The sequence below is a fragment of the Rattus norvegicus genome, chromosome 19, assembly GCF_021556685.1.
Source record: "Rattus norvegicus strain SHRSP/BbbUtx chromosome 19, alternate assembly SHRSP_T2T, whole genome shotgun sequence".
Classification (NCBI taxonomy): domain Eukaryota; kingdom Metazoa; phylum Chordata; class Mammalia; order Rodentia; family Muridae; genus Rattus; species Rattus norvegicus.
The window spans coordinates 19,607,143-19,625,888 of record NC_141552.1 but is presented as its reverse complement, the minus strand read 5'-3'; the positions used below and the strand labels follow the sequence as shown (position 1 = coordinate 19,625,888).

The 18,746-nt window shown below is 41.9% G+C and overlaps 3 protein-coding genes across 14 annotated transcripts in view; 1 reads left to right on the top strand and 2 right to left on the bottom strand.

Annotated features, from left to right (window-relative positions):
* LOC147999014 (disks large homolog 5-like) overlaps positions 1–18,746 on the bottom strand; it is a 202,807-nt gene that overhangs the window by 42,487 nt on the left and 141,574 nt on the right. The window lies entirely within an intron of this gene.
* Positions 1–18,746, top strand: part of LOC147999018 (disks large homolog 5-like) — an 81,511-nt gene that overhangs the window by 12,459 nt on the left and 50,306 nt on the right. For 2 of the 11 annotated variants that reach the window (XR_015643825.1, XR_015643827.1), the window contains exon 1: positions 14,939–15,571. The exons of 1 other annotated variant lie outside the window; for it this stretch is intronic. The gene's annotated coding sequence lies outside the window, so the exon portion shown is untranslated. Of the gene's footprint in view, positions 1–14,928; positions 15,572–18,746 lie in introns of those variants that run through there. 8 more of the 11 variants (XR_015643819.1, XR_015643826.1, XM_087595938.1 and 5 more) reach the window with 8 other exon arrangements.
* LOC147999020 (uncharacterized) overlaps positions 4,095–18,746 on the bottom strand; it is a 27,842-nt gene continuing 13,190 nt past the window's right edge. Inside the window, exons 1-6 of one of the 2 annotated variants that reach the window (XM_087595760.1) lie at positions 8,643–8,835; positions 7,450–7,609; positions 6,125–6,268; positions 5,326–5,492; positions 4,503–4,608; positions 4,095–4,379 (exon numbers count right to left, since the gene is read on the bottom strand). In XM_087595760.1, coding sequence (XP_087451886.1) covers positions 4,544–4,608; positions 5,326–5,492; positions 6,125–6,268; positions 7,450–7,609; positions 8,643–8,769 — 663 coding nt within the window. In that variant the 5' untranslated portion in view covers positions 8,770–8,835 and the 3' untranslated portion in view covers positions 4,095–4,379; positions 4,503–4,543. Of the gene's footprint in view, positions 4,380–4,502; positions 4,609–5,325; positions 5,493–6,124; positions 6,269–7,449; positions 7,610–8,642; positions 8,836–18,746 lie in introns of those variants that run through there. The other variant, XM_087595761.1, reaches the window with a different exon arrangement.

Below are 18,746 nucleotides of genomic sequence, written 5' to 3'. Positions count from 1 at the left end.
GTGTGCAGAGGGAGCTACAACGCTCTTCTTCTGGGGGGACAATGAATTAGGAAGGACAATTGGGAGCTTTACTTGAATTCAGCATCTGACTCCTGAGACTTCATTGGTAAAATTGATGTCTGGAAATTTTGTGTTGTAAAACAACACATTGGCTCTGCAGCTTTTGACAAGGCCCATGGACAGAGAGATCACACCAGCTCGGGACAATCTGTAAGGAAATCAGGTTTTCTTTCTTTTTTTTTTTTTTTTTTTGGTTCTTTTTTTTCGGAGCTGGGGACCGAACCCAGGGCCTTGTGCTTCCTAGGCAAGCGCTCTACCACTGAGCTAAATCCCCAGCCCGAAATCAGGTTTTCTTAAGTCACCTGAGAAGTCCTCAAGGAGAGAGGAATGAATGGGTAGCACCATAAGAGAAGGCTTTAGGATTTCGTATAGTGCTACTCTAGATGCCTTGAAAATAGAAGCAGAAAATGAAAAACTAAATGACTTCACAGGAATTAGCTCAATTCTGAGTATGATTATTTCATATTGGTAGTTTATACTGGATTCATTTTTAAAAAATTTAACATAAGAGCCTTCTGTTTTAATACTAGGCTGTCTTAGCATCACAAAATCCTTACTTACAAACCCTGCCTGGCGCCCGGCATCTAACACTACTGGGCTAGATATTCTACTTTTACCTTCGTCACCATCGACAGCTTCCATTTAACCAGCAGGGTCCATGCCAGGCAGACACTGAGCAGGTTGTATGTTCTGTTAATCTCCACAACAACCCAATTCAGCAGAAACACCCCCATTTTACAGGTGAAGAAACCACAGCTCAAAGCAAATGAGTATCAGGGTCCCCTCAGTCTCACTGTCTGTCACTCAGACCCACATCCTTCTCTGTAAAGGGAAGCCATGGGCCTGATGTGGCTGTGCAAGCTGACTCTGCTGAGATGATCAATGCTATTCTTGAACCTGGGAGAATTTAAGACAAGGTGACCCACAGACTCCTGGGATAGATTCTATCTCTGGGTTCTAGGGTGGGACACAGTATCACTTGCATGGGTCTCTACTCATCTGAGGAGTCTGTTCCCATCTGTCAGCTTCTATGGCAGTGGTTCAAATCCCTCCTAATGATGTAACCCTTTAATGCAGCTCTTCTTGCTGTGGTGACCCCCATCACAAAATTATTCCATTGCTACTTCATAACTAATATTGCTACTCTTATAAGTTATAATGTGCAAGGTATCTGATATAAATCTTTGTGAGTGGTAGCTCCCCACAGGTTGAGAAACATTGCTTTATATACTTTTTTTTGAGAAGCCTTCATCTGAGGAGGACCTGATGCAGGTGTGAGAGCAGAGACACCCTGATGTAGTGACAAGTTTAGGAGGACCCAGGCTGCTTGCCTTAATGGCAACAGAGATTCCTGGCTGAAGGCACAATCTGAAATCACTGTCCCCAGGACATTTTTTCTTTTTTTTTTAAATTTATTTAATACTTAATAATAATTCTTTGGTGTCCGGGCAAACATCCCCCTCCCCCCTCCCCTTCCTTATGGGTGTTCCCCTCCCAACCCTCCCCCATTGCCTCCCTCCCCCCAACCTGTTTTCACAGCTGAGCTAGATCTGAGGAACAGGTGCTTTTAAAGAAGCATGTGAAAGCATCTCCTGTGGAGAGCTCACTATGCAGGGAAAGTCACACAGGACAGGGAAAAGTGGCTTCCCAACTTCCCCAGGGCACTCAAACCAGGGAGGATTGTTGAATTTGTTCATTGTCTATTGTTATATCCCCCTTTTCATTTCTAATTTTGTCAGTTTTGGTATTGTCTCTCTGGTGTGCAGTTTGTTTCAGGAACAGGTTGTGTGTCTGGTGGATATTCTCAACAAAAAAAGAAAAAACAAAAAGAAAAAGGAAACAAACAAACAAAAAAAGCAAGCAAACAAACCAACAAAGAAACAAAAAAACCTACAAACAGCTCGTGGTTCCCTTGACTCTTTGTATTTTTCTCCTTGTTTGTAATTGATTGATTTGATTTGAGCCTTGAACTAATTTCCTGCCATCAAATCCTACCACACACTCTATAAGATGAGGCTTTGCCTCACCTTGGTAAGAGCAGCATGTAATAAATGAAGCTTATGCTGCTCTCTCTAGTGGGGATGACATCACAATCTCACTGCAAACCATGCACAGCGCGGTTGAGGCTGTATTAAAGTAGCCCACGATTTCAGTGCTCCCTGCGTGCCATGAGACAGTAGTAACATGAGTCTCCCTGCACCTGGACAGTTTTCACTAGGGACTACACACACACACACACACACACACACACACACACACACACACACAAACGCACACCGCCTTTACTGACATGGTGCACATTCTTTACACACCAAAAATAAAGTGAGCAGTTATGAAACACATCAATAATGGAATCAATGGAGGGAGTTGTGGGGAAGCTGGGGCTTAGAGTTACTTAAAGGCCCTATGCAGGCTCAACTTTTGTTGGAGGAGAAACTTCAAGTACAATGTGGTTCTTTATTTTCTTTCTCTCTAAGGAACACAGGGTTAGGGTAGGACCTACAGATTTGAGCATGTCGGGTAAGTACAGGGACACTGAATTAAATCCTAGGGATGGAACACAATTAATCTTCTACAAGATTACAGAGCAGCCTGGATGAAGATTCTCAGGTGAAAATGTGGACATCTCAAGGCAGGCACTGGACAATGGCTGTCAGTCTTGACTGAAGACTGGAAATGGTTTGCTATCTCATAGGAAAAGAAGGCCCCTCTGTCTACACTGTACTCTAAGGACAGTTTATTAGGTTAGGCATGACATGAACTATTGTCTCATGTCACAGATGTCAGTACAAAGTATCCAAGGTGTTGTATGCCAATGGTAGCATTAACAGAACAAAGCACACAGTGTCAATAAGACATAAATCATGAGTTTGTGTAGCAAGACCCAGGCCTCTTCCAGGTTCTTAGATAGTAACTGAGAACCTCAAATACGGTAGTGATGTGATAGTGTGGGGTGAATCTAGTTACAACTACTTTCTATCATGACACAGAGGACACTTTTTGTGTTATGTTCAGCTTATAATGAATGACTAGACCTAAGCATGAGAATAACCAAATTCTACATTGCTTCTCTAGCTGCTGAGCTTTTAAAAGCCCTGGGGTGACAGCAAGCTTTTGTGGACATTCTGGATTATTCCTTCTGTACTTTAACTCTCTGAGTCACCTCCACACTCAGTAAGTTAGTTCAATTCCATAAATTGGAAATCAGTCACTGGAAAAAATACATTCTCAATACGATCTCAGATTGGCCATGGAAAAAGGGTAGCTTGAACTGTCCCACCTAGGTTCTGGGCTTGCACAGGCCTGCTCTCCAGAAGAAACCTGTGTTCACAGCAGCAGGCTACATTCACTATAGATGCTCTTGAGGTTCCTCCCTAAATGGCTCAGATTAAAATAATTTTCTTGCTAACAATCAAAAAACTGATTATGCCAAGCTGGCCTAGAAGAAGCTAGCTTCTTTTCTGTATTTTATCAGTTGTGCACAATACATATGGTCATCATTGATAACAGTTGAAAGATCTGCTCTTATATGGAAACTAAGTGATGCTGGAGGATGATCCTGACCCACAATGAGGAGTGGGAACACCAGAGCCCTGTACGGATGCCTGGCAACCTAACACGTTGAGCACGCATGGCTCAGTAAGTTCCCTGTGAACACACATCTCCTGAGATCTCTCTATTTAATTGGAGGTGATCCTGTCCACCTAATACAGGACCTCATGTGGAATAACAGAAGCCACCTGCAGGAGCTGTGGTGATGACTCACAGGGTAGAGCATCTGCTGCTCTCTCAGAAGAACCACATGGACCCTAACAATTGGGTAAAGCATGTCAGTGATTATATCATAAAGTGTGTGCCGAGAAAAAGCCACATTATCCACACAAAAGACACTGTCACACTGAGTACCCCTTGGTGACTCTGAATTCACTTATTAGCCCGGGCTCCATGGAACATGCAGAGATCCATCTCTAGCTGTCAGTTCTAAGCCCTCAGGAGGGGACAGAACACTTGAATAAGAATGATGGTCTTAAGAGTCAAGAGATAGAAATCAATATTTATTCATAATGAATACATTTTTACAACAAAACAGGATTAAAATGAATGAATAAAAATATTTAAAAATATTGGAAAGTGAAAAACAGTAACAAGAACATATTAATATGAAACAACAAAAAGAAAACTTCAATTAAAATCATAACAAAAATATTTCTAAACAGCATATTCTTAACGAACATTTAGAAGCACAGATGTATTGCTGTTTCTCCTCTAGCACACATAATGAAAGGTGGTCCCCCAAGTTGTCTCTCAAGTGGTGTTTTCTGAAGAAGAAAGTGAGTAAGACCTCAATCAGTCAGGCTGGCTTAGTGTTATATAAATTTAGGGTCTCTAAGAAATGACAAATTAACTCTGAGGAAGAATACTCATCCAAAAAATGTTGTTACCGTTCAGGATGTTTGTCATCAGGGACTCCTGAGAAAGCAACTTATTCTTCAGGAAGCTCTCTTACTGCTGTGTGTCCAATTCCAGCTCTCTTGCACTTTCTGAGACCTGGGAGAGGAAGGCAGTTTTTCAGACACTGATTTGGTGGTGAAACGCAAGCCAGCTGTCAGAATGCTGCCTTCTACCACCTCAGTTCTATTGGACAGTCGACATGGACCTTTTAACTGATATCATTGTTGCTAACTCTGTGGGCAGGGCAAAATCTCCAGCAACCGTCACAGTAATGTGGGCTGCCAATATGGGACCCAGACTTATACCAGTGCAAACCAAGAACAGGGCAATGGAAGGGACCTCATTGGGTTGCAGGAAGAAAGGAGATGTCCATATGTCACCAAGGTTAAAGCCAATGAGAAGTACTAATTTGACATTTGCATTTTGTTCTTATCCCGCAAAGGTGCTTCCTACACAAGAAGTCACATGACCACTTGTCATTTGTCAAGAACCAAGAACTTGTTCAAAACTCTACATAGCATCCAATCTATCACGTGCATGTGCAATAATGTGATATGTTATTGATCTGTCACCATTTCTATAATGCAGCTTCAAAAAGAGCAGCAAAATATACTTGCAAAATAATTCAGTTTCTGAAAAGTGGTTGACTTCCCAGAATACTTGTGCATAGGCAGAGCAATGAACAATTCCATTACATGAGGTGGTTGGCTGGTTGTGAGTGTAAATTAGAAAGGTGGTAGGAGAGAGCAAAGATGTATCAAATTGGCAAACTTTATCAGATATTGTTAAGCTAACACAGCTGCTTGTCCCTACCAGATGGTGCTGGGTCTGGACGTTGCTGGTCTTTATCTTTCTTGTTGAAGTCAACCAAATATTTCTGGTTCAGTGCACACTCAAGATGTACCTCCTTGCTCCCCTGCTTCCGTGGGACCAACTTCTTCCTGCATGTGTTCTCCATCAGGAGCTGGCTGAGCAGGTTTCTGGAAATACAGTCTGCATAGTAAGATCATGCTGCCCCTTTCTCCCATTCCTACTCCCAAGTACCACTAACTCTACCAGGTCCCAGATACCCATGAAGACTTAATAAAATGCATCTTGATACATATAATGCTGCTGCACAAACCACAAAGAGTTAATTCAGGGAAGAATAAATTGTTTGCTTGGCGTGAGCACCAATTAGTGTCCACATCTCTCAAAAAGAACACGGATCTACATCTATCCATGAAAGCCCAATGCATGGGGCAACATCAATTAGTAGTTGGCAAACACCTGCAAAAGAGGTCAGTAGAACCAAGAGAAGGTCATGCTAACCATGTGGTCCACGCACTGAGTGTTGTAAAACCTTGTATGACCACAGAGGCCCAGGTCAGCCTAATAACGTTCTGCTGACTTCAATCAGTGCTGTTCTATCTAGAGCCTTCTGAAGATGCCTAGACAATCCTGGGATGAGTAACAGTCTTTTATGGAACTGAAAACTGAGTCCTGATGACCCTGGCACACTGATGTGTAAACAGCACAAGAGATAGAACCAGAGCTGAAGACCGTCCAATCCAGAACAAAGAAATCAGAAATGGCCATTCCACAGGTGACAGCCTTTCTGACCAGGACTTACCTAGAGAAGGTAATCTCCTTCTTCAGCTTATGGTTGTTCTCATGGATCTCAGTGTTCTCCATCTCTAAGTTGTGCAGAATTGACATGACCGCCTCCTCCATTCTCTCCAGGTCTTCATAATATGGATTTGGCCTGAAGTGTGGCCTGGCCCCAAATGATAGAATACAATGAACATCAGCATTTAGGAAGATATGAACTCAGGGTGGGTCCTGTACTACACCAGTCCTGGAAGGACACCTTCTGAATTCTACATATTGGACCTTCTTCAGCTTCAGAAACATGTTTTTCTGTGTCCACCACACCAGAATCTCGGCATCCAGATGGAGGGTTCCCTGGCTCCCTTTATTCAATCAAGAGGAAATCTGCAGTCCAGCCAGTTGAGCTATCAAGAGCCTAGGCCACACCTCCCCATGCTCCCCCACCCCCAACGCACCCAGAATCCTGTGATTTCCTTGTTCCTGTCCTGATAACAGACCATATATCAACCCAAAATTATAATCTGCACAACGAATACAAATATACAGGCAAACGTGGCCACATAAGCAAAGAACTGTGCTGTTGACAGTGGGGCTCCCAGAACAAAGCATTCGCATCACCATGAAAGTGTTACAGGTAAATACTCAGGCCAAGACATAGACTCCCATATTCCAGGTGTGGAGGGAAATATAAACATATAACGGTTGTGCATATGCATTTGGATGTATGCACACACAGACTCACAGACTGAGACACACCCACAAAAAAAAGAGAAAAGTTAACAGAATCAGAGAAAGAGAAAAACAAATATGGAAACAGAGAGCACTGTGAGAACCAGGAGAAATGCATGCACCATTGCTGTCTCAGAGTGCAAGACACACAGACAATAACAAACAGGCCTGAGCCTGAGACGTTCTAGTCAAGCATTGAGATGAACAGTTTGGGAACAGGCCCCTCGGGCTGCTGCCTGGATCTTCCAGCACTGAGTCCCCTGCCTAGCAAGTACAGAGACTCACCGTAAACTCACTGCAATTACAATCTTGCAAAGCCACCATCTGTCAAGGGCTTTGCAAATGCACACTAGACACTCACTCTCCCTGACTTTATCCCCGAATTCTTCATTCAGACCACAAGATCTGCTTTTCAATAAATTGAAGCAGATGAGTCCATTTTCCATCTTGCTCCTCAGGAAGGGTCAAGGTTCTGAATCTCCTCTATATGGGAGGTGAGGTTTAGCACAGGGTGGTTAGGGAGGCACAGCTTTCTAGAACCCAAAACCTTAATAGGATAAGAAGAAGTTGACCTTGCAGACCCAGGAATGAAACAAGAGCATTTGGAGCAATTCATACCTGTTCTTCATGGATCTCTCTGTCAGAAACCTCAGGCGATCTCTCAGGTCATTTCTCTCCTCGGTAATGAGCTGCAGCTCTTTAATCAGCCTCTCTTTTTCCTTCTTGGCCTGATTCTCACTTGGGGCAGTTTCAGGGGAAGATGTTTCTCTCCCAGCATCTGTAGGTAGAAGAACACAAGTGAACCTGCATGGGGAGAATGCATAGAGTGTACATAGACCACAGTTAGGCCTAAACAGGAGAACAAGCCTGGAACCCAGTGTCACTGCTAGGCGATTGGTCTATCCTTAAGAGGCGTCCTCAGTGGATCTCAGTTCTCCCACTACTCTATAGAGACCAAGAGATGTAAGCAGCCAGGTGTGCCCTATGCCGGACATCAGGTGCTTACATGTACTACGGAGATGTCTTCTCCAGGATTATCATCAACTGAACAGGGTACAGCTTGGTTTCAGGACCATCACCCCTGTGGTTTCAGAACTCAGATGATAAATTCACCATCCACAAAACTTGAGTGATTGGAGACACTCAGATGTCCTACCCTGATACTCTAGGCCAACAACTTTGGATTTAAAACACATTTCCAGGGAGGACATGTTCAACAGACTTATCAATTCCCCTATATGAAATAACAAATGCCCCAGAAATTCCAATAGGTTACAGGATGAATCTTGGTCCACATGTTCCAAACAGTTTTGGTATTTTAGAAAAATGTGTGTAACACACAACCTCTAATATATAAAGCTAATGATGACCCTGCCAGTTAGAAGAAATCAGAGAAGGTCTAAGAACATAAGGTTATTGCCTGGAGCACAATCTCTCCCTGTTACTACTGTCAGATACCCACTGTATTTAAAGAAGCAATGAGAGTGAAATACATTGCTGCCCTGTCTAAACTCAGAAAAGGTGGACCCTCCATGACTCCTGATCGTGTTATTATATCAATGTAACCTAACAAATTCAATGTAAAAGTAAAGGCCAGAAATTCACAGGATAATAGCATTGGCCTTACCATATACTCTCTGTGGGGTTGGGGAAACTAAACTTCCGAAATCCTGACTTTCAGGAATTGTGATATTCATGAAAATTCAATTCCTTTTCCGATGCTCCAGTTGTTGTGGCCCATTGCTAGAAAGGTCAGCTTAAGCCTGCAGCCCCCCTGACAGGGAGCTCAAAATATACTGCCCAGAACTTACTAAACATTCCCCAGAAGTGCTGTCTTTGTCCATCATTACTTTGAGACGAAAGGCCAGATTCCTTCACTCTAGTCTGTCCACAATCAACGTTCCCCCTCCCAAAACGCTTGCGAAGACGGGAAAACATGACTTAGCTTGTAACCGCCAGACTCAGTATGAGAGAAACTAGGGCACTGGTTGTCACTACAACACTGGTGACATCACAGAGGATGCCAGAACTCTCTAGGAGACAATAGAATGTCCAAGAAGGGACAGCAGATGTCATGGGGAGCAGACTTTGCCTCCCTGCTAATGTTCTCCCTGTACTGAGCATAAGCAGAGGTGCCCTTTCCAGGAGACTTTCCTGGGGCAGAGCCACTGAGCATCTCCTGCTTCCAAAGCCAAATTTTCCTCAAGGCTTGATTATAAAACCCTTAGTAATCCCTATGCATCTAAATGAATGTTTCCTTCCATATCTTGCCCCAAAATGTCTCATCCTAACTCAAATTGTCCTCATTCACCAATGTTAGCCATTAAACCTTCCTGAGATTTCACACCAGCTTGAATATGCAGTCAAAAGTTCTCCTGTCTCATTATGTACAGGTGCTTTATATCACATCAAGAAATAGTCTGCATGGTAGGTTACAACATGGGTGTGTGTTAGGGGAACACTCATGAAGTCATGTGCTTAGCAATCGACAATTGCCAGAATATTCCTTAGGAGAAAGAGTTGAAGTCTTTATGGTGCTAGGAATAGTGTGGAGACCAGTTGGCAGAGGAAAGTGCAATATTGGAGCCTCCAGTGAAGGGAACCTCATGCTGGTGGTGGGGTTCTCCTCTCTGCACCAATGTCGCCAAAGGAGCACTGCTCACAGGCCTGAGTAAGATATACCATGAGCTTCTATCAGAAAAATAAAATAGTCAAGAGATATAGGGGGTGCACAGAAAGGTCTAAAATGAGGCTAAAAACATCATTAAGTGGATAGAGCAAGGTCCCAGCACCTGTACACTGGGAAATGGCCACCACACCAAACACAAAAGCATCTATCATAGTGAAAAATGAATACTTTACAGAATGCACACACTAACATTGATTGATCACATCCATAGTTCAAATTTTGGGGGCAAATTCATGGCCCTAACTATCTTTCTCTCAACTTATATAGCAAAAAATAAGAGAGACAGAGAAAAGAAAAAGTCAAAACAAAATCCCAAGTTTCTCATATGAGGACTGCAGGAAGTGTTATATGGTAGTCAGTTCTGATTAGACATTTTAGATAGAACAGTACACAGTGACCCTTGATGTGATGGGCACTATATAAAGCTTTTTGCAATATTGGAATTTTAACAAACCTCATCCAGAACATACAGAAGAGGTAAGGATGTGATCACCATGTCCTTGCTCTCTATCAGGTTATTTTTCTGTGTCCCCGCTTGTCAGGCATAGAACAGCAACACTCTGAAATAGCTGGTAGACATGGGAAAACGTGGTTAAAACTATAGTTGTGGGTTACACACCTCAACTGTCAAAGGCTAATGCTGTCCTCACAGTCCTTGGAAGCCACTCTTGTAAGCCTATCTATTGGAAAGTGGAAGGAGGTTTATCTGAGCTCAAAGTGAACCTGGCCAGCCAGGGAGAGGGCAACATGGGATACTTGAGACCCTGTCTAAAACCAGCACAGAAACCCACCCTGCATTCAAAGCATCATCCACCAATTCTCGATTATCTACCATTCTCTCCCTACCAGTCGTTCAGTTTGGAATGGTAGAAAAAAAAAAAAAAACTGGGACTGATCTTTCCATTCTAAGGACCTTGATATCTCTTTCCTTAGGTTCACCTTAAGAGTGCATACAAATGGATATCATCATCTGAACATCGTAGTATTATCTACTCTGTATATGTAGCATAATACTGTGCCTATGACAATCTCAAGCTTCCTTGAGTGTTGTTGCCCCATCAAGAAGTGTGATGTACTGAGGCCAATCCCTAGGGATCCTTTCAAGGGATTAGAAGGAAGCCATCAGAGATACTCCACTTCTTTGTCATTAGATTAAATCAAGTTGACAAAATGTGAACCTGGTGGGCTATTTAACCATGCATCTTTCTCACAACCCCACCTTTCTGAGTTCAGTCTATGGCAGAATTCATTGCCCACCATCGTAGATATTTCTTTGTGTATTTCCACAAGAGCCAGGTTTCTTTTCTTTTTTTAAAATAGAATTAGTTGTAGTCAATCAACTGTTGCCCTATGTAAGAAATGATTAGTATATATTGTAACTTACCACTCTGTATTTGTGTATACAAGTACATTATTGGAAATCCAGCATTACTGAGGAATTGGAAACCAGTGCTGTGGCCTTGCCTTTCTGTGCCTAGTCCTGGCTCACAGGCAGCAGGGGGCAGACCTTGAGGTCCTCTTTAGGGACAGAGTGTTGGTGAATGTGCACTGAGCAGGCAGAGAAACACAGCTGAGGCAGCTCCTTTCAGGTATCAAACACATCATCTCCTTCCCATCTTAAGGGCTGTTGCTGAGGTCTTGCCCCCATACCTACCTTAATAGCAGCAAATTTGTTACACAGCAGCCAGCTCTTTCCTATTGTTCTGTAATACGCCTCCACATCATGGATGCCAACAAACAAACTAACAAAAAACAAAAAAACCTGACATTGAACTGTGTGGTGCTGGTCACATACCCTGTTATATTCTGTATGTTACGAGGTTTGTTAATCTTAACAAGTTCCCCAACTATGAGCTTCACATAGGACCCATTAGATTCAAGGAAAATAGGAACAATTATGTGTAAAATGACCCAAGTCAGGGCCCATAGACAGCAGCATTTCCAGCACTTGTGCTTTAGCCCATGTGGATTTTGCAATGAGCTGGGCCTAGAAATATCCAGTACACAGTTGTGAGCTGTTGCTCTGGGTGAACTGTATTGGCGTGTGCATTCAATAATCTACACCTATTTAAATGAATTCAGTGTTCCTGTGGTCTGAGTCCAGACCCCTTGACATCAGGTCTTACCTTCTGCAGCACTCGGGAAAAAGGCTAAGTTTAGGAAAGGTGACGTCTTGTCATAAGTTATGGGACAAGAGGGATGGTGAATGATCCCTTGTGATAAGAATCAAGGTTTCCTCTGTGGTATTTAGGTCTATACTGGCCCTGTGCATCAGCTTCAAGGACCCATTTCTGATTTTCTTTGGGGTTCCCGTGATGATGCACTCAGACATGATTGGAAAGAACCAAAACGGTGGTCAGACTTGATTTATAAAATGCAGGCAACATTGCAAACTTATGTTGCAGGATATTTGATTCATATTATCAGCCCCAAGATAGTGTAAAAAAAATTACCTCTGGCAGTTCAGTTAAGCACTAGCACCGATATTTTACCCTAGAACTTTTTTTGGTTGTTTGTTTGTTTTTTGTTTTTGTTTTTGGATGAACAAGTACTTTCTTATTTTGTGGCCCAGCCCTAGCTCTTACTTCTTTGCACAGTCACAGAGAGACCTCAAACATATACTCAGCCAAAGGCAGGGGAATGTAGAAAAGAGCCTAAGGCAATACCACATAATGACATTGAAAGTGGGTGGCCAAAAGGTGTTATAAAATTCACCTCACTTCAGTGAGTGATGACATACCAACCTGGTGGCCTACGATTCTGGAATATTAATCAGAATCCTTTCGTCATATTAGATCTTAATAGAAACAAGGAAGCAGTCCTTTCCTGAAGTATATATTCATCATACGTAAAGAAGATATTAAATCCATATACAACTCAGAATAGAATTATCCCCCAACACCAGAAAGATCTGGCAACATTAATATTAGAAGCTTCTCCTGTGTTACAATGGTAAGCACAGAAGAAAGAGGAAGATAGGGCTGAACACAAAAGCATCAGGCCAGAGCACTGTTTCTCAGGATGAGTTGCTAGGTGAAGGTAAATAAACCTTACTAAGTTTAATACAGTATTACATACCCTGTTGTAAGTAAGTGGAGCCGAGGCTATCCCCAAAGGTTTGCCTGTCTGTGAAATCTGATACCCTAACTCAGGTGTCTTCCCTGGCCTCAGTGGGAGAAGGTCCACCAGCCCTACAAAAACTTGATGTGTCTTGGTGGAGGCACACTCTGAGGGATATTCCTCTACTCTCTCAGAGGAGATGGTGTGAGGACATTGGGGAGGAACTGTGGGAGAGAAGTAACAAGAGAAAGGACAGCAATTGGGATGCAAAGTGAATTTAAGCCTATCAGTCACTGCTCTATTGCTGTGAAGAGACACCTTAACTAAGGTAACTAATAAAAGAATCAGGGTGTGCCCATGTCTCCAGGTAGAAATGTAGCAGAGGACCAGCTTATCTGGGATCACTGGGACGGGAGAACCTTGTTTCTGAGGAAGCTTCATGAACCATGATATTGGAACTTAGGCCTCTGAGGCGGGAGTGAATTGGTGGGTGGAGGAGCAATCTCATAGGGAGAGGGTGTGGGGGACAGAAGAGAGACTCATGTAGAGGAACATGGAGTGGGAGATAAATTGGAAATGTAGATAAAATAATGAAAGAAAACTAAAAAACATGAGACTATGAGTATCATTCTAATTCAAGCCTCAAATAATAAAAACATAAATGCGAGAGTCGCCTGGTCCTGTTCATGTCATCCTGAATCTTAAAATCTTTTTTCCTCCAAATTCCGTGCCACATGAGGTGCACTGACCTGTCAGCTGCCTGCTTGGATGACAACTGCAGCAGCTTCCCTATGCACTTGCTTTGTAGGAGCACGAAATCTATTGAGCTCCCTTTTCCAAGTTGGAATTTTAATTGGTAAGAGTCTGGCCTTGAGGACACCTTCCACATCTCTACAGTACAGAGGCAGGAGGCTTATCGTTAATAACATTCATCTCCTTAACTATGTCACCCTCCTCTTCAGCACATGACTTTGCTGTGACACTAAACTTCTTAGTGATCTTTTCCACTCTAAGCTGCACATGGTTTTCATGTGTTTGCCCTGTGTGTTGTTCCTTCTCCTGCAGTCTTGAGGAACAGTGACCAAAAGTAACCAAACCACAGGCTCAAAGCCATGTTAATACTGTATTGTGTACTATTTTCACAGAGTTGCCTGAGATGTAAATGGGACATGGAGAATTCGAACAAAGTTTGAATCTTAGGCCTTTCACTGGGCAGTCCCTCATCTTCTCTAAAATTTAACCCTATTCTTCTACCATTGAGACCCACCTGCTGCTTAGCTCTTTACCCCTCTGCCGTGGTCTGTTCCATATCTCTTTCTGCCCATGTCTACTCTGAATCTCCTGCTTCAGCTTGCCTCTGCCTATGTCCCTCTCTATGCCCGGAAGTTCTGCCCACATACTTCCTGACGCAGCTCATGGCCATCAGATCTTTATTACATCCAATCGGCAGTGAGACAATACCTGATACATCTCTTAGCTTGTGTTGAGCTGGTGAGAAGGACAAACATCCACAAAATAGCAAACCTGATGATGGGACATAGAAATGACAAGAGAAATCCTGCCAGCACTTAGCTCACTGCCAGTACAGAACTAACAATTGAAAGTTGACACACCTTAGTACAAAGGGAGGTCACCTCAGCATTTCCCCTTTTACTCCAAGAAATACCTTTAATTTAACATTAATAAGCTAGATAAAATAAGAAAACTTATGAGATGCATCAGGTAAGAATTACTGTCACAATATTCTGTCCATTCGTATTTTGCAAAATTGGAGAAGGTACTTCGTTATCTAAATTATATTAGTCTAAAATTTTGTACCTAAATCATTTTCTATCACTTTTTAAGCTTTGTATCCCTTATCTATCATAACTTGCATTTATTAACCATAATAAGTCTTCTGAGACCAAATGTACTTTCATTAATTCCAAACAATTTAAGCGTTTATGTCTTTCATCCTTAAAATTTGACACATTTTTTGCGTACAATTTTTTTTTCTTTTTCTTTATTCCGCTTCCACACGAAGATTATTTTTGCTCTGATTTAGAGCAGGATGCAAGGGTGGAGTGCAGACCTGAGGGGAGGGCAGATGAATGGAGTTGAGCTGCAGGATGTGAGGTTCACAGAGAATAAATAAGAAGTTAAAAAAAATAAGAAATAAGCACAGTGGGGATGAAGCTGTGAATGCTTGGCATGGGGACGTTTGGCAGTGGACTGGGCATTTTAGGGGTGGGGTGGGATTGGCGTGGGTTCTGGAGTAGTAAGGATGGTGTCTGTTCTTGTCTTTTGGGGAAACTCCTCGGTCTTCTCCCATCCCTCCTCCACCTCTACCCCCACCTCCAACCGCCATAACTGCCTCCTACCACAGCAGAGGCTTCTGGGCATCGGCCTCTTTCTGCTCAAGCTCTTCTATGTGCTCGGGGGTGGTACAAGCTTTTAAAAGTCCCAGGCAGTGGGCAGACCACTAACACTCTCCTGGCATCCCCATCCTCTCTCAGGACTTATGGTGCCAGAGCGGTTATCACAGGAGTTTTGATACTGCTGTGGACTGTCCATAGAGCCCTGCTTTCTGAGCCTCCCATGTCCACCCTGTTCCTGTCCAGGTTCCTGGCTGTCACATTTCTGCACGATGGTGAACAAGTTTGTTTTTCTGATTCTCATAACAAGAAAAGGTTAAGACTAAACTATCTAATCTTCAACCCCATCCCAGATCTGAGGAGGAGAAATGTTGCCTGAATAAAAGGAAATTCAGAGCAAACAGCTTCCAAACCTAAGAAATGACAGAAATTGTTGGCTACCCTGGGAGTCAGACAGCAAATATTCCTGTGTCACTGTGGCATCCACCTTCAACTCACTGGGCCAGGAGCTCTGACAACAATCCTTTGAAGCAGGTCACTTGAAGGACTATCCTATTTTTTTTTCCAAAAACTGGGACACAGACTTCCCCATGATCAACTTCTGCACAGTCTGGACAGCTTTCTGGCAGCAGTAGAGGTAAGTAGGTAGTATTTCACCCAATGGTTCTTTAGAGCCCATCATCTTTTTCAGAATAGATTGGGGACACTACCAGGAGTTGAGGTCTCTCCCACTGTGAAAAGCCTTTAACTATTAGGACATCTGAAATGGCAGATTCTTCAGATCTCTAAAGGATTTGAGAACCACCTTTGTATGTAATGTCTATCTCAGTGGACAAATGTGGCTTTTTTCCCAAGGGATTTACTTCCTACTTAACTTTAAAAACATACACAGGAAGTTAAATAAAGCTTATTTCTGTACCTAACTAAAGCAGTACCTAACATGACTGGAAGACTGATTATTTATAGTTGGAAAGTACTAGCTTGAATTCCTTAATTATCCACGGCAGTGTGCAGTAGTAATTTTATAACATTAGAATTTTACACCACATTGTGAATAAGTTGCATATACTTATATCTTAAAAATGAATTGAATCATTTATGCAAGTACAATTTTAAATTCTATCATCATTCAAAAATCCATGCCATCCTAAAATATTTGAGACTTTGTATTGCTTTCTAGTATAAATAGAGATACAGTGATCTATGATTTTGTCATTTTAGTCCCTTCTCCTGATTTCCCACAACATTAGACAGAGAATTGAGGAGAGAAAGAGAAAGGAAGAAAGACATCCCTGGTTCGAATTTCCTTTACTGTTTCCTCCCTGACCATGGCCAGTAAGAACTTGCAACCAACCCCCTAACTGACAATAATCATCTACAGCCCACGGCAGTCAAATAACCACCCACCCACCCTTCCTCCTGAGAACGAGGGGGTCATGTTTTTTTAAGTTGCTTCCCAATGTGTGTGGGGTGACAACATGTTTTGGGGACCTTACAACAATTGGGATATTTTCCAAATCCTGGGAGATCTTGCAGTTTCATATGCGTCCAGACCCTGAATGTGGAGGGACTGAAGTCCTGGCTACATTAACAATTGAAAATACAAACACACATTCCTACCATATGAGGAAGGTCACTGGATATCTACCCCTTGAAGTTTGCTCAAAACAATTAGTCAATTAGCTTTTTACTTATCTTCAGGTCACTTCTTAGTAAACAGGCAGAAAAGAGACAGATTGTTTGCCAAATTATATCAATTGCTTCTAAGCCAGTCACCAATTGAGTTCCTGCCATCCTTTGAAGTTTCATCAGAGAGGCTCTATTTTGCACAGACTCACAATACTTATGTCTCCCATGTGGCAAACTAAAAGAACTGTTAAGATCTCCTTAAATAATTCAACAGTTTTCCCAATCCAAAGTCTACCACCCTCCTCCAAAAAATCAAGAGATTCCTCACAAACATCTCCACTCACTTCGGTGCCAGTTTATATATCAGTCACATTTCTGTTACTGCAGAAAAATACTATGACCAAGAACAACTCAAGGAATACAGTTCTTCACATTGTGGTAACCAACCCCAACTACCAAATTATTTCATTGCTAAGTCATAAATGTAAGGTTGCTTCTGTTTTAAATTGTAATGTAAATAGCATGTATAAAGTATGTCTCATATGTGGTTGTTCCCTGAAGGGCTTGCAACCCACAGGTTGAAAACTGCACTTGTGTGTGGTGGTGGGAGGGGGGGTTGGGAGTTTTTTGTTTTGTTTGTTTGTTTTCCTTTTTGTCAAAACCCAAATGCTGATAAGAACATAGGCCAATATCAGGCTCTTCAATTTTATTCCATTAGGCACTGTGTCTGCTCTCATGATATTAACATGCTGGTTTTTCTTTTTTACTATTCCCCAAAATGAAGGTGAAATCATTAAAGGTGATGCCTCCCGCAGTGCTTTACTGTCTTATTAGTTAGCAGTGTCTGACTGCCCTGCTCAGTTGTGCTTTCATGTGAGTTCTGAGATTTTTTTTTCATTCCCATGAAGATCTGTATTGGGATTATAATGGGATGGATTTAAACCTGTAGATGACTCTGGTAGGATTCGATATAATAATATAAATCATACTGATACATGAAAATGAGAGGCCTCTTCATTTTCTGGTTTCTTCAGTTTTTTTTTTTTTATTATTCCTAATGATTTCATTTTAACAAGTCTTTACTTCCTTAGATATTACAAGATTTTTATTCTGAATGGGTTTGTTTTCTTGGCTTCTTTCGTCATATTTATTGTTGGTATACAGGAGTTCTATTGATTTTACTGTGATTTTAGTGAATGTATCCATGAGCCATAGGAGTTTGCTAGTGGTTTCGTAGTGGTCTTTATATATGGATCATATCGCCTGCAAATGAGAATGCTCTGACTGCTTTCTTTCATATTAACATGCCTTTCCATCTCTCTATTGTCATATTGTTTGGATAAGACTTCACATACTAGTTGAATTAGATGAAAAGAATGAACATCTGTGACTTATTCCTGATTTTAGTGGAAATCCATTATGATTTCCTCCAGTTAGGATGCTGTTGGCCTTGCATATTGCCTTTATAATGTTAAGGTATGTCTTCTCCATATCCCAGATTCTCCAGGACTTTTGCATTAATCACTGTGGGATTTTGCCAAAGAGATTGTCTGCCTCTACTGCAGTGATCATGTGTTTCCTGTTCTTGGTTTTCTGTGGTGAATTGTTTATTCATTTGTATTTGTTGAAACATTCTTGCACCTCTGCAGTCAAGCCAGCTTGATCACGGTACCTGACACTTTTGGTAAATGTCTGAATTTTATTTTCCAGGATATTATTGAGAAATTTTTCACTTAACTGTTCCTTCCAATCTTAGTTTCTTTTCTATGCTGTGAAGAGACACCATGAGCAAGGGAACTTGTAGAAGAAAGAGTTTATTTCAGGTTACAGTTTCAAGGATCATGAGTCTATGAATATTATGCTGGGGTACACGGCAGCAGGTAGGACACCATGTTTCTAGAGAACTGGCTGAGAGCTTACATCTTATGTGCAAGTCGGAGACAGAGAAAGTGTTAACTATAGATGGTGTTGAATTTGGAAACCTCAAAGCCCAATCCCATACACTCCTCCAACAAATCCGTATCTTATAATTCTTCCCGAATATTTCCACTAACCAGCAACAAACATTCATATATGTGAGTTTATGGGGGCCATTATCATTCAAATCACCATATTCCACTCCCAATTCCCCATAGATTCTTAAACGTATCATAATAAAAATACATTAGCTCAGCTTCCAAAAT